General features: G+C 40.4%; 1 protein-coding gene across 1 annotated transcript; it reads left to right on the top strand.

Annotated features, from left to right (window-relative positions):
• The first annotated feature begins 1376 nt into the window (after positions 1-1376).
• Positions 1377-23688, top strand: wnt4 (wingless-type MMTV integration site family, member 4). Its single transcript, XM_062416228.1, has 6 exons — positions 1377-1453; positions 19945-20026; positions 20987-21140; positions 21447-21578; positions 21849-21991; positions 23218-23688. The coding sequence occupies exons 1-6, from the start codon at positions 1377-1379 to the stop codon at positions 23686-23688; spliced, it is 1059 nt and encodes a 352-aa protein (XP_062272212.1).
• Positions 23689-25583: the final 1895 nt, after the last annotated feature.

The raw sequence follows: 25583 nt of genomic DNA, 5'->3' as shown, positions 1-25583 counted from the left end.
ACGCACGGAGACAGCACCGTTTGATTGATTCATTGATTCTTCCACAATAAATATGATTTTTTTCTCTCTCTCTCTCTCATTTTTAATACATTTCTTTGTTAGGTAAATAATTACTGAATATCATCTTGCAGTTTTGACTCCTCGCTCTTCTTCCTCGCCAGGATATTGAGTCCTCGGTGGTATTACACGAGGCCAGCGTGGCCTTATTATCCTCCTACAACGTTTTCATCAATCAATAGTGTGTAGCTGACATTTGTCATATTATTGGGATTTGCTGGTTTCAAATTCAGACATTTTGCAGCCAAGCTTTAAATAGCCTGTTGACCGCAGAATATTTGGTTGAGTGTGTGACAGGGAGAGTGAGGTGCTGCCAAGAAGTGTGTGTGTGTGTGTGTGTGTGTGTGTGTGTGTGTGTGTGTGTGTGTGTGTGTGTGTGTGTGTGTGTGTGTGTGTGTGTGTGTGAGTGAGTGAAAGAGAGTGTGTTTATGTGTGTGTTGGAGAGGAGTGGAGGGTGGCTGGGGAGGGCATTAGTGAATGGCTGTGCTATTGCATCCTCCCGGGAGACCTCTAAAACACACACATGGTCCCGTCTACACACACACACACACACACACACACACACACACACACACACACACACACACACACACACACACACACACACACACTACCTTAGCAGCGCACTAAACCCGCCTCCTTCATCCCCAAAAAAACTCCCATCTCTCTGCCATACCTCTATATCCTCGCACCGCCCCTCAACTAAAGTCAGCACACACACTCTCAACTCTGCCAGTCGCACCGAGAGACGGTGGTGTGTGAGGAGGTGCCGTGCGTATTTTACGCTCAGAGAGAGAGAGAGCGAGAGAGCGTGTGTGTGCGTGTGTGTGTGTGCGCATGTGTTCGGGGAGAGTTGGGGGAGCTCTGCGGCAGCGCTGACAGGAGATCCCCCCGCTTGTGTGAGAGTGGGACCCGGCAGCGGGGTGATAAACCTTCCGAGAGGAGGAAGAACAGCCTGAGAGCTCGTAAATTTGGGCTTTTATTTGACTGCTTCTCAGCGCGCTCTCCCCGGTTGGCGTTAACGCGCAGCTGAGAAGGAAAGCAAACAAAGTTGATTAAGAAGAAGGGTCCGATTCAGAGCTTTTTGACCGTATATTTTTAGCATCCCTCTCTTCCCTCCTCTCCCCGTCCCTTCTGAGCGCGGAGTGGCAGAGGGAGGGACGGGAGAAGCCCGGTGGATGAGCCACTGGATGCGGGGGGACGATGGATTAACAGCCTTCACCGGAACCCGCCGCTGCTTCTTTTCCCACCGCCGACCCCGCTGACCACCTCGGGATTATTTCAGCTCTCACAGACCTCTCCTCCCTCCCTCTCTCGAGATGACCGAGGAATATGTTTTGCGGTGCGTCCTGATGCTCTGCTGCGCGCTCCTCTCGGCCAACGCAAGTAACTGGCTGTAAGTTGGACTCTACATTTCTAACCCTGGTCCTCATTTTTTTTTAAATTTTTTAGACAAGTGGATCATGAAACACACATCTCAACCTTTTTTTCTTCTCATCTCCACTCCTGTCATTCACCTGTCCTTCTTATTATTCTCGCTCATCTTGCTCATCTTGCTCATCTTCCTCGTGTCCTCTTTCCTCTCCAGCTCAGTGGCCAGCTCAGGTTAATTATTAACCACACACACACGCACACAAACACACACTTTCTCTCGCTCCCTCTTCCCAGACTTAATAACTTACCAACACCCGCTGCATCCCCCTCGCAAAGACCCTTACACAAGTGAAAACGCACATGTTCCTCCCGGGAAAGGCGCAGATTTGCGTAAAGGTGAAACTTTATCTCCTTTATTGAAAATGCCAAAACATTATGCACGTGCAAAGTTCCATATATATTTGATAGCAGGTGGAAACGTATCAGTAAGAAAAAAAGTTTGGAAGCTTATTGTCAGATGGGATTTCTTTAATCATCCCGATAACCTTCATTTATACAGGATTCCTGCTCTTATTCACCCTATATCTGAATATTCTAGCAAGTATTTAGCAGATTAAAGCAAATTAAGATTTTTTTGTTATAAAATAAGGTGCACATTTCCTTTTAAATTGCAAGAAACTGAGCTGTTATTCACCTTGGATACCCTTCAAGGAATTGCTGACCCCTTCCTCTGAAAAGTGAACCAATTCAACCTCTCATCTTCACTCTTAAAACATTTTTAATAATCCTAAATTCATCTTTTAGTTATCACCAACGGGCGATATTAGAGGTCAATAGAAAGACAGACAGTGATGCAGTTAATATGAGGCAGGTGTGGAACAGCTCAGCTTAACAGTAGCTTACAAAGAAAGGAAATTCTGCATTACAATTGTCAGTGAGCAGCTTAGGAGTGTTACAATGATGCTTAAAATGTTTAAAATATAAAGTAGAATAAGAGCACCATCAGCTAAATTATGTGTTTCACTCAAAAAATCTTAAATTTGGAGATATGGAATTATAAAAAGTTCATCAAGATGTAAAACAATTGTCAACCGGCTACTAAAATGTGCTGTATCACTCATTTATGTATTTAATTTTGGGGGGTAGAGGGGTGAACGAGCCATCAGACAGTCAGAGCTCTTAAATCCCCAATCGAGGATAACACACACACACGCACACACATGCACACACTCTCTCTGTAGTTGTTGCTGCCTTGTGCGCAGTGCCACCTCTTCCTGGGGCCGGTCGGTCGGGTCGCGTGTGTGTGCCTGCTCTCCCGGCAGGCTGTGGGAGGTGGTTAGGTGGGTTTCTGCATTCCTCCGCAGGCTCATGCTCCATTTTCTGCTGCCATTCATTCCCTCTTCTCAGCTAAAATTTACGAGCGGGTGCCGATCATTAAGGGAGCACCCTTCCACTTCTCTCCCTGTGATTCAGCTTTAAGGTGATGATCTCTACCTGGCATTATAACATGACACAATACCTTACTGATAAGTCACTGCTATGTTCTTATAATGCATTTATAGCTTACCCTCATACTCATATTCCTATATCACAGTTTCTCTATATTAAAAAAAGGTGTTCTTTAAGATCTCTCATAGGATTACAGGCTTGTACTGTGTGTTTACATGAGGTTAGAGCAGCTGTAACTGTGATTTCATTGGATGACATAAATCCCAACATGTCAAATGAAAGCTTTACCAAACAGCACTGCCTGCCTGCCTTGAACTCTGTCACTGAGTGCAGGGTAATTGCGCTGTTTGGGGCTGAAGGCGTGGTGACAGCAAGCACAGAGCAGACATGTACAGGCAGGCTCGTAAAGAGCTGCCAGTCTGCTCAGCGGGATTACACTAGCTGTTGTTGGGACTGTATCTGAGGCTTCGACACCTCAGCAGAAAAAAAAACCCTTCGAGGTTCAGTTTGGCTTCCACGCAGCGGCAGGTACACTCAGGGGTCAGAGGATGGAGGATGGAGGAAGTGAGGGAGCAGACAGGTGGTGGTAGAAGCTCAGATCATGTGTTTAAAACTTACAGTATAACAGAGCCGTTTGTTACACTAAAAGCACATGATTTTGTTATGTTAATGATTTGGTGTGCTTGATTGGTGGACAAGGTGTCAGTATGTATTATAGATGACAGTAATATCTCTTCAAAATGGCACATTTGTTTAGAGACAAGGACAGATGTTAACCTCCTGACCTGAACCCTTCACTCACTGCTATTTCCCACAATGTCATTTATTTATTATGTTATGTCTTATCAGTTTTGGCTTTCTCTAAATCAAATACTTCAAAGTTATGAGGCAGAAAAAGTCTCATTGCACGGCTGTGGCTTTTTTAAAAATGCCTGATTGCATCACATAATAATAAAACAGTAGTTATTAGTATTAGTGTTATTATTAGTCTATAGTTGTGGGAGTCAAAAGATGCAGATTTTAATATAAAAGTTCAAAATCCAAGCATTAGAGGCAGAGGTATACTTTTAGTCTGGGTCAATTTCCAAATATGTTGTTTCCTACATTTCCCATAACGTCACTTCCTAGCGTTGTTTCATTAGTTCCTCCCTTTACGGTAAATACCTACATCTTTCTAACTCCACGCCCCCAGTTTGTTACGTAGCCTCCGTTTTATATACATGTCACCTTCAAAATACAAGGCGAGATAACCCTGATGACATCACAATGATGATGTCAGCAGCAGAAAACATTACGCAGCTGTTTTCACAGGCTGAGCGTCTGACCTTTAAATGAGTGGATTGCTCCTTTAAGTCAAGTCTACCAGTTTAATATAAGCATCTTGCAATTTAATTAGGATTTTGTTTATTTCTCACTCACTTTGCACTCTTCATTTTATAACAACACAACAATAAAACCCAGCGCTTGAAATATTTAATATATATAATTGAGTTTGGAGGCTTTACTTCTTTGTGCTGAGTCATATTTCTAAACACAAATCCTCAAAAACAGGGAAAACACCTGCTAAATACATCTGTCACTGTCTCTCAGCAGCCACTTTGTTCATGTTCTGACAGTAGTTGATTAACAGAATTATCAACTATTTTGATTGATTAGTCATGATTTTTTTTCTTTGTGTGTTATGAGCTTTAACTCAACACCTTTGAGTTTTGGACAAATGGAGCAATGTGAATATCTCAGTTTGAGCTTTTGGAAATGGTGATGGACATTTTCTGATCTTTTATAGACTATTATTGACTAATATGGTTGGTATTAACTTTATATCTGTTAAATAACTATTACAGGACGTAGACCTATAAATACAAAATGAGCAGTGTGTTAAATATATAATATTTCTTAAACTCTGCACTGATTCAGACCAGCTAAACTGTTTCCAAATCTCTGTGGTGCTGAGTCATGTTTAGTGCGTCCAATAGGGACCTGAATGTTACTTTTCATTAGTTTGTCTGTCATCACCCTCCTCCTCCTCTTCCTCTTCCTCCTCTTTCCTGATTTTCTGCTGCACCTGCACACTGCTCCAGGTCCTCTGTGGTGTGTGTGTGTGTGTGTGTGTGTGTGTGTGTGTGTGTGTGTGTGTGTGATATTGTGATATTGTGATGTAAGCTGGCATCTCCCTCCACAGTGGCACACGCTTAGTAATTAACACAGTGACTGCAGAGGAATGGTAACCACATACAGCGCACCACAGACGCACCAACTCACACAGACATACACACAAACACACGCACACACACACACACACACAAACGCATGCGCACACACATAGCTGAACACAATGTTAGAGAGGAAGAATTTAGGAACGTACTAGCTAGTAGAAAATCAAATGCAGTAGCACATTTAGGGCTTTACCTTCAACTATAGAAGAAGAAAATGAGTTGTGATACTCATTTAAAGTCACTTATTACATTAAAGGAGTTTTACAGTAGAGGTGTGAATGAAGGTTTCTATTCTGTAGTGATGTGTAGCTACTGACAGCGTTTAAAAATTGGACATTCATATTTTAACATTTTACACATAAAAACAAGATTGAGAGTCGACAGTCATTAAATACATAAGGGCTCATCAGGTGGCCCTCCTATGGTGAGACATACAATATAACAACTTAAGAGTAAAGAAAGCCTGTTGACTCAATACGTACAAAAGCTAAATAAAAACATAAAAACTAAAGTGTTAAATAAGTGTAACAAGAAAGGTGACATTATACCGACGCATGGAATATGATAGTGAGAGCAGTTATGATGCTGCATTACTTAAGTGATCCAGAAACAGTACGAGTATGATTCATTTCTTAGATGATTTTAAACTGGTGGAATTTCTAAAATGAAATTGTCACCTCTCTTTCTACCTTGTTTCCTGCCACCTCTCTACTGCCTGTAATAAAGGCATTAAAATGACTTAAAAATACTTAAAATTAAATTTGGACTTAACCGGTGGCGCTAGAATAAAAGATAAGACATCTCCGAAGTCATTATAATACATTTTGAAGTAGATATGAAAGTATACCCAATGTCATTATAATCAATCCAATTAGCTCAAGATTCAAGATCAAGATTTTTTTTTTTTTAATTTCACTGAGTATTTGCATATTCAGAATGAAATGAAATACTGTTCCTCACCAGCTCCTGTCAGTACATTAAACAAGATAGTAATAAATAAGTAATAAAATGATCAATATCTAAAATAAAACAAACAAACAAACATTTCAGACACACAATTATTAGTTGTGCTAACAAAATATATTAAAAACAGTTTAGCAGTAGTTCAGAGTTGAAAGGTGCATTCATGTGATAAAGTGCTGTTTTTAGTCCTATTTAAGATTCTGTGTTAAGGCGCTGCAGGAAAAGTTAGAGGCAGGTCAAAATCAGTCAATCCTCTAGCAGACATGAATATTAGTTATACATTTCATGACTGTCCATCCAAAAGCATCCAGTAGTTGTGAGATACTTTAGTGGTGGACCAAAAAGGTAGACCGACCAACCATGAGTGCTATTCCTGGTGCCACACTGCGTGCATGGTTAAAAGTTGTGACCAATAACTCTAACTTCATCTGTTTTCTTAACAAATGTTTTGTATTACTTAGTACAGTAGTTCATACAAACATATTCCAACATATCTTCAATTACTTCTACCATATTCTTTTTTAAAGCCATATCAAACTGCTTTGTGTCAAAACATTTTCAAAAGTGACTTCAAAAAAAAAAAAAAAAACCCTCAAACACTGACCTTAGAAACAGTAACCACAGTGCTTGTGAATAGTTCATCTCAGTCAGCAGTGCTGTGGCAAAAGAAGGATTACATCTGGCACCTGTCTAAAGAAAAGACAAAAACACGAGAGTTTTGTGTATTTGTTTAGTTAAACTGTCATGAATCTGCTCGGCAGAAAAGGATTATAATCCTCATTTATTTGCTTAAGAAAGCGCAGCCCCTTTAAAACCTAGAAAGAGTTGAGTGTTTGCTTTTTAAACACACTTCAGCTTCGGTAAGGAACATCGCTGTGTGCTACTGTCAATAACATGATGCGACAGATATGGGGGAAAAACTGTTATTATTATGATTTCTTGTTCATGTTACAGCTCAGTAAAGTCATGAATACAAGGTGTTACACATCATAGAAAGCTCTAACAGCATGTCATTGATGTCACTGTGTGTGTGGGTGTGTGTGTGTGTGTGTGTGTGTGTCTGATTGTGTAAGTGTGTGTGTACGTTGGTGTGAACATACATGCATATGTCCTGGATAACCATGGTGAGGTGCTAAAGAGATGGCAGCTGATGGGTAACCAGAGAAAGCAAAGACCTTGGCATTGCGGTACATGCTGGCGCCTCACACTTCTTTCACACACACAAACACACTCTCCGACACACACACTGACACATATGAGAGTGGTGAAGCTGTGGCATGTTATTTCGAGCCCTCTTGTCACCAGTGTGTGTACAATTATCGTGACACACGCCGAGCCACGGGGGAATCGCTCTGGATGACCAGATTACTGACAGGACAAGCTCGGGCTGACGAGGAAACACGGGGCCCGCTGAAAGACGAAAGACAGTTCTGGCAGATCCGCAGAGAGAGACATAATACACCCTCTGGCGGCCATGACAGAGGGCTCGTGCTCCCTGCAACAATGGCTGTGAACAGCTGATTGCATTTCTGAATGTACACCTCAGGCAGGAATTAGTACTCAGATCCTTTACCTAAGTAATAGTACTAATACAGCAATGTAAATATACTCCATTACAAGTTAAAAGTCCTGCATGAAAATCCGACTTAAGTAAAAGTACATAAGTATTATGAGTGATGTAGTATGCAGTATTACAGTAAAAGTACTGCAGTATTATGAGCTTCATGTAGTATGCAGTATTACATTAAAAGTACTGCAGTATTATGAGTGATGTAGTATGCAGTATTACAGTAAAAGTACTGCAGTATTATGAGTGATGTAGTATGCAGTATTACAGTAAAAGTACTGCAGTATTATGAGTGATGTAGTATGCAGTATTACAGTAAAAGTACTGCAGTATTATGAGTGATGTAGTATGCAGTATTACAGTAAAAGTACTGCAGTATTATGAGTGATGTAGTATGCAGTATTACAGTAAAAGTACTGCAGTATTATGAGTGATGTAGTATGCAGTATTACAGTAAAAGTACTGCAGTATTATGAGTGATGTAGTATGCAGTATTACAGTAAAAGTACTGCAGTATTATGAGTGATGTAGTATGCAGTATTACAGTAAAAGTAGTGGTTTGGTCCTCTGACTGATATATTATTATATATGACATCATTAGATTATTAATAGTGAAGCATCAGTGTGAGAGCAGCATGTTACTGTTGTAGCTGCTGGAGGTGGAGCTAGTTTACACTACTTTATATACAGTTAGCTAGTTTAGTCAAGTGGTTCCCAACCTAGGGGTGAGGCCCCTCACAAAGGGTCAGCAGATAAATGTGAGGGGTGGTGAGATGATTAATGGGAGAGGAAAGAAGAAAAAACAAAGTTCTGATATATAAATGTGTTTTCAGTTTTTATAATCTTAGATTTTTGCTGAAATATTGGATCATTTGAACATTTATTGAAATGAAACCATGTGAGAAGTTTAGAGGGAAAAATCACTATTTGGTGGAGCTGTTAACAACTTATAGACATCTGAAATGCGAGCCTGACTACACACTGCTTTTTGTAAGAAACCATTGGTTTCATCTTTAACAATGTGTTGTATTTTAAAAGCTTGTTATATTATCCATTGTGTCAAATCTTCATCTGAAAAGTAACTAAAGCTGTCAAATAAATGTAGTGAAGTAGAAAGTACAATAATTCCCTCTGAAATGTAGTGGAGTGGAAGTATAAAGTAGCATCACATGGAAATACTCAAGTACAGGACCAGTACCTCAAAATTCTGTTAGAAGCACTAACCACTGAGCAAATTCAACTTGGCAGGAAGTGACTTTCCCTAAACATGTTTGAAAATGTCTTTAAAAAGCATACAAATATCCATTACTGTACACTAAGGGTCCCTGACTTGGGAGCATAAGGATATTTAAGGTAACATACAGTGCTTGACATTGGTCTTTATATAAACAAATGTGTCCTTTTACCCTTTAAAGTCAGTAACCATAATCCTAACCCTTCAATCTTATTTTGAAAGGTTTAAAGAGTTTTAAAAGTATATAAGTGAGAGATTCTCCTCAGTAGTTATGAGGTGAGAATCATGCTTAAAATGTATTCTAACCTCATACACAGAGGCGTCTTTATACATGCAAATATGTGTGTACAACACACAGTTTACACATGTGTGTTAACTGTGTAAATAGTAAGCAGGAGCGTACACTGCGTGTCCAAACCTGCCCGCTATGCATGAAAGATTCCAATTTAACCAGCGAGTTTATCTTCTTATCTGTCCAAACTGAATGTGACAATAAAACAACCACAAATTAGTCTCTGACACAGTGGAAAAGCCCTGTTAATGCCAAGATATGGAAGCAAACCACATTGTTTTCAGCTTATGGTTTTATGAAATGTGTTTGTTCTACCAGCTGATAATAATAACGATAAGAGATCATATCATTAGCCTGCAGTCTTTTAATGAGTTGTTTAATATCTGTGCCAGTTTATTATTGTAAAACCTTCCTGGTCGTGTTCAGTTTGCTCATGTGTCATTTAACACTCAAACTGCATATTAGAGTATTTTCTACTTCATATTACTTACACTTTAAAAAGGCCATACAATATAATACTCTTTTAAAAAATAATAATATATATTTTCAGTATATCTTCAATATAGACACGCAATAAGTATTGATATAATACTTATCTCCCATTTCCAACAAGTAAACTGGCGTCTCGTCTAACTCGAGTTTTTGTTATTTAGCCCACAAGTAGGCTGTGTGGTTGAGTCTCGCTGCTCTCATAAAAATAAAAACATTGGCCGCCGTTTCCAGCAAACAAGCTCAGACAAGCGTGTACCCGAAGTAAACAAGTGGCTGATGAAGAAATATGAAGTTCTAGGAATCAGATCATTTTTTCTCAGGAGTTGCTTGAGACAAAAAACGTTAAGGACATCTCCACACATCAGAGGTGTCCACAGACTTCAGAGTGATCATTTTGCTAACCTGATAATCCGATGCTATATCACGGCTAAGTCTTTTTTGGTTTTTTAACCCCCTAGTGGTCAAAAATGATGTTTAATAATTTAACATTGCCCTTTTTTGTTTTGGAATCAGCATAAATTACCACACTGTTATCATGTATTTTTTAAACTGATAGGAAACTGATGGAAGAGTTAATACACTATTGGTTACCCTTCAGCTACTACATAGAACCTTCCCCTGTAATTCTGTACAAATGGACAAACTGACAGTGGTAGATCTGAGGGATTAGGGGACTTTCTTTTCCCAAAAAAATGGTAGAAATGACAGGATGCTTATCATTTTACAATCAACTAGTATATGCTAGTTATGTACTAGGTTGAAATGAAAAGCCTGTTTACAAGTTTCGGTTTACCAGAAAGTCACGAAAGAAACTCAATGAGAAAATAAATTAAGAACTAAATGCTAGGTAAACAGAAGCTAAAGGAGTCAGTATACTGCAATAGAAGTGCTTGCTGGATAGTCAAACAGCTTTAGAACCCCATCCCCCAACATCTTTCCGACGTCGGAATTCGGAGGAGGAGCTGTGTACGAATATTTCTGTAACTTTCCTTACCCAACAATCCGACAATCACACTTACTTCACGCCATAATTGGTCAGCCATGCAAAGATGATAAAGTAAGATGGGTTGGAACTTTCCTCTCTGGAGATCTCATTTTGATTTGCTACCCAACTATTTCTAGTGCTAGGACAGACTATCGGAAAATGTGCACCGTTTCAGCCATTCAGAACAATACAATCAAATGAAGTAGTTGTTTTATAGCATAACCTGGCTGTAATGTGGTAGTACATTAGAACAGAGCGACCTCGGCTCTAGTAAAGCTTAACTGAAACAGAGGCGTTGTTCTGTGTACTTTAATTGTTTAGTTAACATTTCACTTCTATTGTAATGGTAACATGTTTTTTTAAGAGAGAAAAAAATACACAGTTTACGCCCTGACCTCTTTCAAAATGCTGGAGACACACTCCTCTAAACACATGATGTTTTACAGAGATGTAGAGACTTGCTTGCTCAAAACTGATACGATCATGCATGCCTATCATCTTTGTACGGCCACACTTGACAGCACAAAGACCATTACGCCACTTCGGTGCCGTGATACTTTTGTAACGGCTCACTTTACCTCAACGCGGAGATGGTCACAGGTACACAAACGCAGGGATCAGCCGCGGTCAAAGTCCTGCATTTAGAAACAATCAGCTGTTTGCAGCTATTGTTCCCTGTGAGCTACAGACCTCCAACATGGCCGCCGGAGTGTTTGTTACATCACCTGAGAGACCTTTATTGTTGGATGAAGCTGTTATGTGTGCATATTATACACACATACACACATTAAATGATTCTTAGCCTTTTGGGGCCACTGTACTAACACCAGGCAGGAGGTTGATTTCATGGCTTTTATTGCCACTTTTCCTAAATGTGTGTAAAATGTTAGTGTTTTTGTGTGTGTGTGTGTGCGTTTATGTGTGTGTATGTGTGTGTGAGGGTTGTGGTGTTGGCAGAGCATGTTATTTTTAGGGGGAAATGAGCTCTAGTGGAGCCAGCAGCATATAAATACACCCAGACATACGCATGGACACACACATACACACAAAATACTATAGTAGCGTGAGCCTGTGACTTTGTTAATTGAACTCCATTCTCCGTCATCATGCGTTTGAATCTTGGTTTTCATTCGTCCTCTCTGCTGCAACACTTTCTCCTCTCATCCCTTTTTCGTCTTTCCTTCACCGTCCAACTTTAAACGATTCCCTCTTCCTTGCTCACATCCTCCTTTTCTTCTTATCTTTCATTCCTGTTCATCAAAAGAATGAAAGACATCCCCCTCCTACATTTATTTTATGTCTGTGTCACTGCAAATATACGATGAGAGTGAGGCTTTTTTCAGTATTATGACTCCAAATTAGGTCCGTGCAGTCCTTCATACAAAAAACCCTCGCACCCACCCATTATTACCACCACCACCCTAACATTCCTGAGCCAACTACTGAATATCAGCAGGGCTTTGTTTTTCATTTTGATGTTTTCCTTCATATGAGGAGTTTTATTCCTCAGGGAGATATTCATCATTTGAGAGGCTGTGTTTTTTTACTCCTGTGAAAGAAAGAATGATAGATAGCATATTACTTGAGTAAATGCAGGCTCTTATTCAAAGCTTCTTTAGAGTTATATTAACTTTTTTTTCAGATTGGATCACCATATATTTACTGTAATATCTTATTTTAATATCCCATGTATAACAATAGATCAGCAACATGTGTTCAGGGTGCAGATTAATTCCTGGATGTTGCCACTAACATAAAACCCTGGCTTGCAGTTTGCAGATAGACTGTTGTGTGATCCCCAGATTATGTTTAATGATATTGGTGTTGAACCAGTGTCTGTGTTTATATTTTATTACTTAGTGCCAATCTAGAAAGTGTTTAGGTATCCCTGGTCAGTCTTTTGTCTGCAAACTGGTCAAAATACAAACACGCAATGAGGATTTTATGTAGATTTATGAAAGTATGCCATAGCACAGAGACTTGTATGTACTCTTAGCTGATAAAAACTGGACAAAAGTTAGATGAAAAGCTTGTTTTATTTATTAAAACCTTTATAATATGTATTATATATAATAGTTTATAGATAGATGGATACTTTATTGATCCTTCACAATAAATTGCTTGGTTTTACAGCAGCTACATCCACACATAACATCACATAAAAACACTGACTCTGACTATCCTATGGAAAAAACATAAAAACTTCTTACTAAAAATACACAAAGGTTGTACTAATAAAGCAAACATATGTATATACATACAATAAATAATGATAAAATACTCAGTGTTCAAAAAGTGCCAGTAAAAAGTGCATTACACTATCCAAAAAATATCTAAAAGATAAATCAATCAAAAAAAAAAAAAACTAGTGTTTTGTATCGACATAAAATTGCTTCAGCATTATATTTCAGAGATGATTCAACATGGTGAAACTTTACATCATTAATCTTCAGTATTTGATCAATTCATTAAGCATCAATGCAACAACTCACATTAAAATATCTCTACAATTGAGATTGATCAGAAGTTATTGTAAGTCACAATCAGCATCAGTAAACAGTGGAGCAGCATCAGACCCACATTAGACCCAAGTCAAGAACAGGTTCATAAATCTACATTTATAATGTGTATTGGTCTATTCAGACCAACTTGAAACATGTGTATAACTTGTGTCGCTTTAATTGCCTGGGAATGATATTAAATGGCTCATGTTGATCAATTGAATGTACTTTATCACTAACACACTGTACACTGCTTTTGTGCAAACCAATTTTAAATTTTCGAACATAATTGGTTTTTTTTGCAAGTAGAATTCTTTTCAAACTTGTGACTTTAACCTTGAAGCTGAAACAACTACCATGGCGATTGGCTTCAGTCTTTTTTTCACATGAGGAGATTTCACTAATAATTCTGAGAGACAGGATTCAGACGTCAGCTGCAGCAAGGAAAAGCCGGGATTCAGTGTGCTTGTTGCTTAAGGACACTTGCTGTCTGACATGACAACTGACAGGTTCAGAGGTCACAAGGTTAACAAGGTTCAGCACAGAGGTTAGTCTGCTTTCCACTTCAGATCCTCTGACTTTGATTTGATTTCTGGTGTCTAGAAATACAAAAGTTCCAAGTTTTTCCAAGTATTTTACTATTTCTTATAAATATATACTGAAATACGTTTTTTGAATGTTAAAAAACAATATACGCAGTTTTATGATTTCCTTAGTTTTTCCATTTATATGGATTTTAGGCACTGTTCAGAGCAAATGCATCAAATAGAAAGAGCTTTCCTCTTAAGGACATTTTGAAGAGACACATAACTGAAACAGAGCATCTCTGGTCAAGATCTGAAGCCATGAGCAGTGCCAAGGTAGTGTTCAGGAGGTAAGAGGTTGAGCTCAGTGCTGTATTGTATTATAGTTTGTAGTTTAGTGTCGTAAGGTGGCTGAATGTAAACTGAGAGAACAGTGCCCTCTACAGGTGCTGGTATGTCTCACATACTGTTAGTATCCACTGCAGAGGGGACAGGGAGGGTTAGCTCAGGTCACACCACAGTCACACTTGTCTTTTCATGCTCTGTTTCTCTACTAGCAGGACGAAATGATAAAATTAGACTTTTTTTAGTTTTTGTGAAAGTGACAGATCTCCTCATTTCAGTTTAGTTCTCGTCATTGTCCTTTATAAGTCGTAAACTAAAGAAAATGAATGAAAATCTCAGCAGCGTTGCTCTCTCGCTCACTGTGTACTGTCTCTGCATTTCTCAGATTCTTTCTCGCAGCTCTTCTCATTGCATTTCCTATCCATGCTATATTTACCTGTCACTGTGTACCTCTGCTGTGTACTCAGTGCTGGAAAGGCAAACACGAGGGTATTTTCATATAAATACACATTAGAGATGATGGATGTGCAGAGAGTGTGCTACAGTTTGCAAGCATTTGTGTCATTTTGCATGTGTGATAGAGAAGCTCACTAAAGCACTTCACTGTCATCCAGATGTGTCCGGCTTCTGTATTCCTCTCCCTCCTCTGCTTTTCTTCTTCTTCTCTACCGTCCATTCATAAAAAGAAGAACATTTCTGACAGTCAATTCAGTATATAAATCTAAATGGTCATATATGCTTCAGTCAGGAAATGAGTGATGTGCTACGGCTGCTTTGTTCTGTATGTAAGGTAATTTTGATTCAGCTTCAAAGAAAATAAAGATAAATCAGAAGATGGTATATGGTTGGAGGATCTTCTCAAACTATCAATAAAACTATCTCCTGACTTTGTCAACTATTATTGATTTCAAGACAATGCAGGGTCAGACTACAGATATTTACCCCTTTAATGCTGCATCACTCGTGCTCTAATTTACCATCATTTACGTGTAGGAGACAACTCAGGAGGACAAACTATGTCATGTCACAGGGATTCATCTCAGTAGAAATGGGCAAAACCATTCAAAACTTTAATTTTTTTAATCATTGATTATTTAGTCAATATAAAACGAAAAATGTCCAGAAATAGTGAAAAATGGTGTTCACAAGCTGCCAAAGTCCAATGAGAAGTCCTGTCGTGTGACCAAACTGAAGCAATTTAATTTCCAATGATACATTTAGAAATGCATCTTTTTAAACAGGATTTTCTTTATATTTGGTTCTTTTTTCTTTTAAACCAATTTTTTTAATTCATTTGTTTATAATTTAAATAAAAATTTAGTGACATTATAGTCATATATAACATACAGCAAAGTGGAAAAATCACCATTCTCCCCCTATACCCCTAGTTTCCGTTCCATATCCATATAACCCTTCTAACCCCTGACAAGCCAAGGCAGTGTACAAAATGAAAAATGAAAAAAATATCAAGAAAACACACACACACACACACACACACACACACACACACACACACACACACACACATTCCAAACCCAAATCCTGTATCCTCTGCTATCCAGGAATCCCAATGCCATCACATAGACTTCATCATAAACCAAAAGTATACTGTCACAATGGAAAGGGATTTTCTTTACATTTACTAACAGTATATGTAACAAAATAATCTAAGCTTAAAGGTCCATTTACCAGATTTTGGTGCCTTTAACCGCATCTCATGGTCTTCATTCAGAATGAAGCTCCAAAAGCTAGTAAGTGAACCCTTGAGCTTAGATATTTTACATATAAATGAATTAACTGACTGTCAAAATTTTTGATAACTACGACTTTTTATGTAACTCCTGTTCGACTTTATGACAGCAGTTCATTTCTACATTAGCCTTTATTTCCTGTCCACAGATAACATCCTGCGTCATTAGTGTCTCCTCTGTTTAGAATTATCTCTTATTTTCACTTGTAGCCTCCCATGAGGCTTTTGGGGGGCTCTGGGTGGGAGGTATGGAGAGCATTCCACCTGGACTGTGTTGCGTTCGCAGGCCGCTGCATGTTTGTGTTGCATTACGCATCGCAGCCTTCACAACACCACTGGCTCCACTGGGCTTAGGCCCCTGGGATTTCAGCACGCAACCACCAGAGGCCAGAGAGAGAGGAGAGGAGAGAGAGAGGAATGAAGATGAGCTGTGGGATGATGGCTATGTGTGTGTGTGTGTGTGTGTGTGTGTGTGTGTGTGTGTGTGTGTGTGTGTGTGTGTGTGTGTGTGTGTGTGCGTGTGTGTGTGTGTGTGTGTGTGTGTGTGTGTGTGTGTGTGTTACTCTGTCCTTCTATGGGTTGACTCCTCTTTCTCCTTGTTGAGGTGTTTTGTTAACCTCGTCTGTGGGAAGAGAAGAATATACAAAGCAGAATGAACAGATAAAGGGAGAAAATGCTGAAAACGCGCACATGCACACACACACACACACACACATTCACCCAAGGCCGAGCTTATCCCACGCATGCACACACACACAAAATCACATATCCAGAAAATCACCTGAATAACAGCTTATCCAGTGTTTATTAAATGTTTCCAGGGTGAATGTCAGGCCAGTGGGATGCCATCCAGCTGTTTGTATCTTTGTGTGTGTGTGTGTGTGTGTGTGTGTGTGTGGTGGGGGGGCGCTGCCCATCAGAGGAGCAGGGTTACTGTTGTCGTCTTGCATATTTACCACTGCTTGTTTTTTATCGTGTCTTGATGGTCTCCCAGCTGGATGCCTGGACCTAAACACAGCGCCCTGCCCAAGGCTACGCCAAACAACAAAGAGGGATCAAACGCCGCACATGGATTTGATGAAAGTCTCGCAACTACAGTCGAGCAAGCGAAGCAGGAGCAGAGCTGGAAGCTGGACTCGCTCCACAGCGGGTGGAGCAGGGACCTGTAGATTAGGGAGGAGAAGTAACCTCACAGAGAGCTCGAGGACAGACAGGATCCAGGAGTCCAACCAGCACTAGCAATTCAATGTGTAGAGTTTTGATAATTACTATTTAATCATCAGGTCTTGTTCTCGCCACTCTGTCTTTCCACATTTGGTGGACAGACAGTTTCATACCAGTTTCCTTCATGGTGAAAATGAGTCTCACAGAACTTCATGGCCCAAGTATTTCATTACTTCCTAGTTTATTAATAAGAAACCGTGGAACATTTGAAAGAAGACATATTACATTCCTTCTCTTACAAATGAGAAGTTGAACTCATACACAACAAAATACCCTCCTTCAATTCAATGCTTCAATGTAATGCTTGCTGCTATACGGCATTACTCGCTATGACCTGTAGCTTCTTATGGATAACGTTAGCAAACTTTACCTATAACTTAACTCAAGTCAAGTCAAGTCTTACTATATTTTGAGTCAATTCATCAACTTTATGACACTTTTCTACATGTACTACAATGTGAGTTGCTAGCGCTAGCATTTGTTTTTTTGGGAGGGTTTTATGGACATGAATATTCACTCACCTATTAGCTATATACTAAAAGCTAAATGCTCCGCTATGTTCATCAGCTGGTCTCTAACTTTGTCTGCTGTTTGGTGCTGGGTAGTGGTCATAGTCATTTCACATATTTTCCGTGAGATTAGGTTGTCTAAATGCTTCGTAGAGGTTAGCACTGTACTGACTTGGTATGACCTGTAGCTTCTCATGGATAACGTTAGCAAACTTTACGTATTACGGTGTAATTGACATTTCAATTTCGAGTCAATTCACCAGTCCTGTCGCTATGTTCACCAGCTAGCTAATTTTATCTGCTTTTTGGTGCCAGGTAGTTTGTGTGGTAGGTTGCTTGCAATGAGCTGCTGTTCTAAATGCTTCGTAGAGATGAGGCAAACTCTAGAAGCAGGTGGTACAAGCTTTCACATCGCTCATAATGAAAAAAATCCATTGTTTAGCGCAGCTATAAACAACATGTTGGGGCTTCATGACAGGAACACTTTGCAGATGCTTTGACGAAAGATGGTGGTGCTACTTAGGGAAATGGAATCAACCAGATGAGAGGGTGGATGTGAGCGGATGTGGCTGAGATGTTGTGGAGTGGCAGAGAGCGGGGGTTATCAAAGCGATGAGTGCTAAAATACTGACACTGTCTGGATGGAGAGAGAGAAGAAGAAGGCCATCAAAGAAGCAGAGAGGGAAAGATTATCTGGACTGCTGAGAGGAGATGAGAGGGTGGATGGAGAGGAGGAGCTGTTTGACATATCAGGCCTCTGGAAGGATGATATGCTAATTATACCACCAGTTTCTGTAAATCTACCACTTATACCACCACAGTTACTATCAATACTTTTAATACCACAACTTGAACCTCCATCTCTTTTACCGTACAAAGTTCATGAAGGTAGAAAACTGAGATGTCGCTAACAGCCCACCCAGGCATCATATCCATCCACTGATTTTGGAGTTTAACCCATACTAGGGAATAAAAGTCTGGATATTTTAGCTACATCTCTTTTTATCGCTCTGTGTCCCGCCAGTCCACAAACGTTAATGCACCGCTTAATTGTTGGAGCACCCCTTGAAGGCACTGACAGCAGAATTCTCCCCAGTCTCCATCTGTGCCACGGCTTGATTGAGATGGGCATACAGGGCTTTACAGAGGTATGTGTGGTCTTGGGAACTCATAATCCAAGACTCATAAAACAAGCTTGAGAAATCTTAAGGAAAAAACATGTCTACTCATACAGAGTAATAACCAAAAAGTTCATTTTGTTGAAATTTCGCTTTATTAATGGTCGTTTTGATATTCAAATTGTGTCTCCTATGAAGGAGCCTGCTCCATTCCTTCAGATTAGCATAGTAATCACATTCATTACATGTGTCCTTTGTCCCTTCAACACTTACTTTCTTTCTACCTGTAAGGGAGATGAGATTATCAATATCAAAGTCTGTGCATTTTGGTAGTCAGGGCCCAGGAAAATAGTTCCAGCACATAACTAAAACCCAAAATTTTCATTTGACATATCTTTTTGAGTGAGGTTTAAATAAACACAATAATGAGTGAGATTTAGAGATGATGTTAAGTGTTTTTTCACTGTGGACAGAGCCAGTCTAGCTGTTTCCTTGCTTCCAATATTTATGTCAAGCTAAGCTAACCACTCCATAAATTGCTTTTGTTTAAGTCATTTTGCCTTGCCTAGGAAATGTACCAGCTTTGTTAAAATGTGTGTGGAATGCTTTTTTAAAAAAATCAAATTAAATTACATTTAAAAAATCCCAAATGTAAAATTAATTCCACTTTATCAGTGTAAATTAAGTTCCAGTTCATTTTCAGGAGTGATCAAGTCAAATCAAGTGTACATACAGTGTAAACAAGGGCAGTTATCTACTACCTCTCATCCCTTTGTTTTAGGTAAACTGTGTTTCAGACTCATGATCAAATGATGTGTAAGGAGCCTTTGAGTGGTGTAGACAGTACATAATCAGGGCTGCTGCTCACTCAGTGAAAGCCTATTTCTGTAAGGTGCAGCTGGGCCTGGAGATATGAGACTGAAGTGAGGTGAGGTGGGTGTGTGTGAGGGTCAGGACATCCAGACCAATGTCATTTTTTTCTCACACATCTTAGATTGTGCGTGTGTGTGTGTGTATGCAGTATATCTCCCTGACCTGTCTGGCCTGGAGGTGGTGTGTGTGATAAACCACTTTCCCTCCTCTCAGTGTCCTCACAACCAGACATTTATCCAAAACATTCCCACAACGTCATGGGAACAAACTCTCCGTACAGCAGCTCTGCTTCATCAGAGTGATGGTTTTAAGGAAAACTTTCAAATCTTTTCAAATCTTTCTTCATCTTGATGTTCCGTGGCTCCCTTCGTGTTATCTCAGGACACATGGCAAACATTTTCTTCATTCTTTTACTACACCCTGTGCTGCTGCACATTTAAGAAGTCCTTTTGTGTTCTCTTTTTCTGTCAGGTACCTGGCCAAGCTGTCGTCAGTAGGAAGCATCAGGGATGAGGAGACGTGTGAGAGGTTACGAGGCCTCATCCAGAGACAGGTATGCCTCTGACAGCTGAAGCTCTAATCATAGATGTATGTGCACCACTCTTTTCACACTAAAACATGATGAACACATACACACACACAACTAGAAACGCAACTCAATGAGACTGCGCCAGTACCCGTGGAAGCTTTTATCCCACAAGTAGAAGCACCTGTGTAAAAGTCTCACTCTTCAACCATGGTCTGAAAGACTTCTTCAATCAGCAGTTACAATGCTGTAAAAGATGTGAAGGTTTATATTTAAAGGTGCAAAAAATCAACCAATGAGACTAATTTGTTAGTTTTTTTAAAACAGTAGCACTGTATTTCTAACTATTTTTATGATTTTACATACATAAAAATGAATAAATATCTAAAGTCTCTTTGCTGGTTGTTATCTGAAGCAATTTCTTAGATTTCCTGTTCGCAAAGGGGAACTTTTTTTTTTTTTAAATGTCACCAACAGTTCCTTCTTTCAGCAGAAAGTATAACTTTTGGAGTGATGAAAAGCAATGTGCTTTAGGCAAAGGTGAGGGCTGAGCATACCTGTATACATAGTTATAATTCAAAATTTGGGGAAAAAGATTCCCAGTTATTCAATTATTAGAGATAATCAAACTTTACCCATGTGAATATCACAGTTACATTATTAGTATAGCATTAAATTCATTTTTTTAATGTGCTAGTGTCTTCTGACATTTGATAAAATCTCAGTACTTTACTTTGAAAACCAGTAAAAATCAAAATGAATGAGCCATTGTTATAAGACTGCGTTCTCCCTCTTTTCTGGCAGGTCTACATTTGTCCACAGGAATTCCACAATGTTACCAAAATTAATGTAATAATGACATATCAATGTCTGAATAAACAATTGAATCATTTTTTTGTCTCTAGGATAAATAAAGTGTTCAGTATTTGGTCAGTATCTGGCCTGGCTGTATGTGGCTGATGTAGCTCCTGTATGTCTCTGCTCCAGGTTCAGATATGTAAGCGCAGTGTGGAGGTGATGGATGCTGTGCGCCGTGGTGCTCAGCTGGCTATAGACGAATGTCAGTTCCAGTTTCGCAACCGTCGGTGGAACTGCTCCACACTGGAGACCATGCCTGTGTTTGGCAAAGTGGTCACCCAGGGTAAGATTATACACTGCAGCCAATCCTATCATTAAGTAAAAAGACACTGATATGATAAGCTGATAGATACTAAAACAACTTTATCAGTCAGCATTTCTACCGGCATACATTTACACATTTGGGACTAAAATATATTTGATATCACTTAAAAACTACTTATATGCTTATATTGCCTTCAATACATTCTTTATCAGTATTTGGTTTTTTTGCCATTGAGAATGAAAAGAGCTTTTCAGTTGCATAATGAAACAACATGACTATGTGTATTTGTTTGTCTGTGTGTGTGTGTGTGTGTGTGTGTATTAGGAACCCGTGAGGCGGCCTTTGTGTATGCCATCTCGGCAGCCAGTGTGGCGTTTGCGGTCACAAGGGCCTGTAGCAGTGGAGAGCTGGAAAAATGTGGCTGTGACCACAATGTGCATGGAGTCAGTCCAGAGGGTAGGTCTCCCTCTCTCTCTCTGTCTCTCTCTCTCACACACACACACACACACACACACACACTCACACACACACACAAACGCAAAGGAAACAGACGAAACAATTGATCAAGTGCAAAACATATTTTATTTTGAAAACAGCAGACAGATGTCCTTTGTTACATATTAATTATGCCATCTTGTGGCTGGAAATTGTAGCAGTGTTTATGCAGTGTGTTTGAAGGCCGTACAGATAAGCACCACCTGTCTCTGTCTCTACGTCTTGTCACAGGGTTCCAGTGGTCAGGCTGCAGTGACAACATTGCTTACGGAGTGGCCTTTTCTCAGTCCTTTGTGGATGTGAGGGAAAGGAGTAAAGGCCAGTCCTCCAGTCGGGCTCTCATGAACCTGCACAACAACGAGGCCGGCAGGAAGGTAACTCGCTGCTCTGCCTTCCTGTCGTTTTTTTTAACATGAAAGGAAAAATGTTACATGTGAATAAAGTATGCATTTCAGTAGACATGCCAAATACTGTGATGCCAGCTAAGTTTATTAGAAATGATGGGACATAAGTTGTTGTGTGCTGATTAAAGCAGCTGGCAGTTTACAACAGCAGCAACACTGAGAAGAATGTAAATAGAAGTAGAGTTATTTAAACCGTAAAGTCATACAACATTATGTCAACTTTCAAGTTTTCTGACAAGTGCAAGTCAAGCCAATAAAATCCAAGGCAGGTCTCATGGTATTCAAGTCAAGTCCAAATCAAGTTCTTAGTCATTTGAGACCAAGTCCAAGTCAAGTCTCAGGCCTTCAAGGCACGTCCTGGTCAAGGTTCAAGTCACTATGACAAGTCCAAGTAAGGTTTTGTCATTTGAGACAAGTCCAAGTCAAGACTCTAGTCATTCAAAACGATGGCATGTCAGGTCTCAAGTCATTTAACAGAAGTCCAAGTCAAGTCTCAGGTCTTCAAGGCATGTCCTGGTCAAGGTTCAAGTCATTTAATAGATGTCCAGGTCAAGGTTTAGGCCTTCGAGGCACATCCTGGTAAAGGTTCAAGTCATTTAATAGGAGTCCAAGTCAAGTCTCAGGTCTTCAAGGCATGTCCTGGTCAAGGTTCAAGTCACTTGGGACAAGTTAAAATCAAATTTCAAGTCTGCAAAATGAATTTCCATTTATGGGAAGTCAAAGTCAAGAGCCTTTATAATCAAATGTTGCAAGTCAGTCAAGTCTGTGAATGTTGGCAGTTAAAATAGCACAGCATTATAATGTTTTCATTTCACATCTGTTAATGTTGTGTTTTACGTAACTTAAAAAAGTACACTTCCTCTCAATGCCTGATTAATTAAATATTGGACTTTGTAAGGCTTGAATATTACTGCTGATTCTTTTCATTTTTCACATTTGAAATTCAGGCAGTCAGCTTTGAAGTCTGTATAGTCTCACAGCAGTCAAGTTAAAATCTTGTCTGACTGGATTCCGAGTCTCAAATCTGCAGCTCTGGTAGTAATAAAAACTTTTGCTTTAGTTGTTATTGTGAGCAAAAACAGTCAGTATGGAGCACACCTTCATCTGAGAGCTAGTCTTTATGAATACTTGAAATACTCATCACCTTTTTTTTGAAGATCTGTCAACTAATTAAAGCTTCTTTGCGGTCTCTGCAGGCCATCCTGTCCCACATGCGCGTGGAGTGCAAATGTCACGGCGTGTCAGGCTCATGTGAGGTGAAGACCTGCTGGAAAGCCATGCCGCCCTTCCGCAAGGTGGGCAACATCATCAAGGAGAAGTTCGATGGTGCCACTGAGGTGGAGCAGCGCAAGGTGGGCACCACCAAAGTACTGGTGCCTCGCAACTCCCAGTTCAAACCTCACACGGACGAAGATCTGGTCTACCTGGAGCCCAGTCCGGATTTCTGCGACTATGACCCACGCACGCCAGGCATGTTGGGCACGGTGGGCCGGCAGTGTAACAGAACCTCAAAGGCCATCGACGGCTGCGAGTTGATGTGCTGCGGCCGCGGCTTCCAGACGCAGGAGGTGGAGGTGGTGGACAGGTGCAGTTGTAAGTTCCACTGGTGCTGTTACGTCAAGTGCAAACAGTGCCGCAAAATGGTGGAGATGCACACTTGTCGGTGATGGGAGTGAGGGGCACAGAGGGCACTGCTGATGAACAAAACAAATGCCCCCCCCCCACACACACACACACACACACACTCCTGATCAATTACCGAGGCCAGAGGGAGCGAGGAGGACTTGTGAAGCTCTTTCTTCCCCTGCTTGAAACCACCCCACCCCTCCCACTACTGGTCAACGGAAACAGACTGAGTGGCTGAGAGGTCAAAGGTCATCCGGACTCATTTTAATGGATATCAGTAGATTATGCATGGGATTTCCTACAAAAGCTACAGAGGCAGTTTGTTTCTTGTCAAGTAGAGAGCATCTTTCACTTTCTGTCTCCCTCCCTCACTCTCATATTTGGTTTGTCATTGATGCTTCTTATTTTTGTAATGTTTAACTTATTTGTTGAGACTGAGGAGATTGACGGAGGGGGGTTGGACCTAGAAGGCGGGGACAGACGAGCAGAGATAATAAAAGGGACAAACTGGACCCACTGGGTTGGGCTGATAGGCGGGTGGGGTTAAAGGGGTTGGGTTGGGGTCAAGAGGAGGGTTTTTTTCGCCCTCTGTCCTTGCTGCTGCTGCTGCTTCAGGGACTCGTTTGGAGTGCTGGATGTCAAAAAGGGAGAGTCTGTCGGACTAAGACAGACTCCGACGACAAAAGAGGAATGCGTCGCAGACACTTTTTTTGCGATCTGCTTCCAGAGTAGTGTACATGGCTGTGCTGCGCTGAGGTTCAGTTGCTGTTGAGTCAGTTTATTTTTGCCCCCCTGCAATGCCCTGATGCTGCTCCACTCACACACACACACACACACACACACACACACACAGGATGATAGAGGAGGATGATGATGGACACTGTCAGCTCCTTCTTGTCTTTTCTGTAGGCCCGTTGCACTGGCAGGTGATGGGTATCAGACACACAGAATACACACATATCCAACAAACATCACTCCCAAAAAAATGACACCTGTATTCATCCACAGCTGCTACAATGCAACTACAAACCACAAGTATATCACAACAGACTCCAGATCAGATTTAATAGGATTTGTTCCCATTTCTTATTGTGAAAAATCTTGCGTGCTCATTTGATTCGATGCTGATCTTTGGCCTCCTCCTCCTCCTGCACGTCATAGACCGTCAAATGCTAGCGGGCTTAATGCAAACACGAGTAAACAAACAGAGACCCGCATGCATTCATAATGTAAACACACACAAAGGGGTCTGCCAGAGGGTTGCTGAGCATATTCACCATGCATGCATGATGACTGAAGCACTTTCTCTCCAAGCGCACATAGAGCCCTCGCCCCACAGCAACAAACATCCCACAACATATTCATTTTCCCCTGTTCTTCACACACACACACACCAACTCACACACACGCACAGTTTCCCATGCCACTGTCAGGACTGTATTGTTGTCTGGGCCAACTTGTACCACCACCATAAAGCCAAGCTTTCCTATAATAACGTGCTATCATTATAGACAAACTGTAGATCTGTAAAGACTTATACACTGAAGAAGACTATACTGCCTATGAATGTATGTTAATACTGAATATATGCTGTGTCAAAAATGACTGTTGTCGCTTCTTTTAAATACAACTTACGTGTGTGTGCGTGTGTGTGTGTGTGTGTGTGTGTGTGTGTGTGTGTGTGTGTGTGTGTGTGTGTGTGTGTGTGTGTGTGTGTGTGAAAGATGAGAGAGAAAATGAAATGCCACAAAAACAATGTTGCCCAGAAGGAAAGAAAGAACATGAGAGAAAAATGGAAAGTGAAAGAGAGAAGATCTTATTCCACCACCAGGCCTGAAACACACACACACACACACACACACTGACACACACACACACGACCCTGCTGACAGACATACACATATTTCAATAAAATCGTCCATTTCCCGTGTCTTTC

Source organism: Scomber scombrus, chromosome 3, assembly GCF_963691925.1.
Source record: "Scomber scombrus chromosome 3, fScoSco1.1, whole genome shotgun sequence".
NCBI lineage: Eukaryota > Metazoa > Chordata > Actinopteri > Scombriformes > Scombridae > Scomber > Scomber scombrus.
The sequence above is the reverse complement of the archived record's forward strand: the minus strand, read 5'-3'. Positions and strand labels throughout refer to the sequence as shown.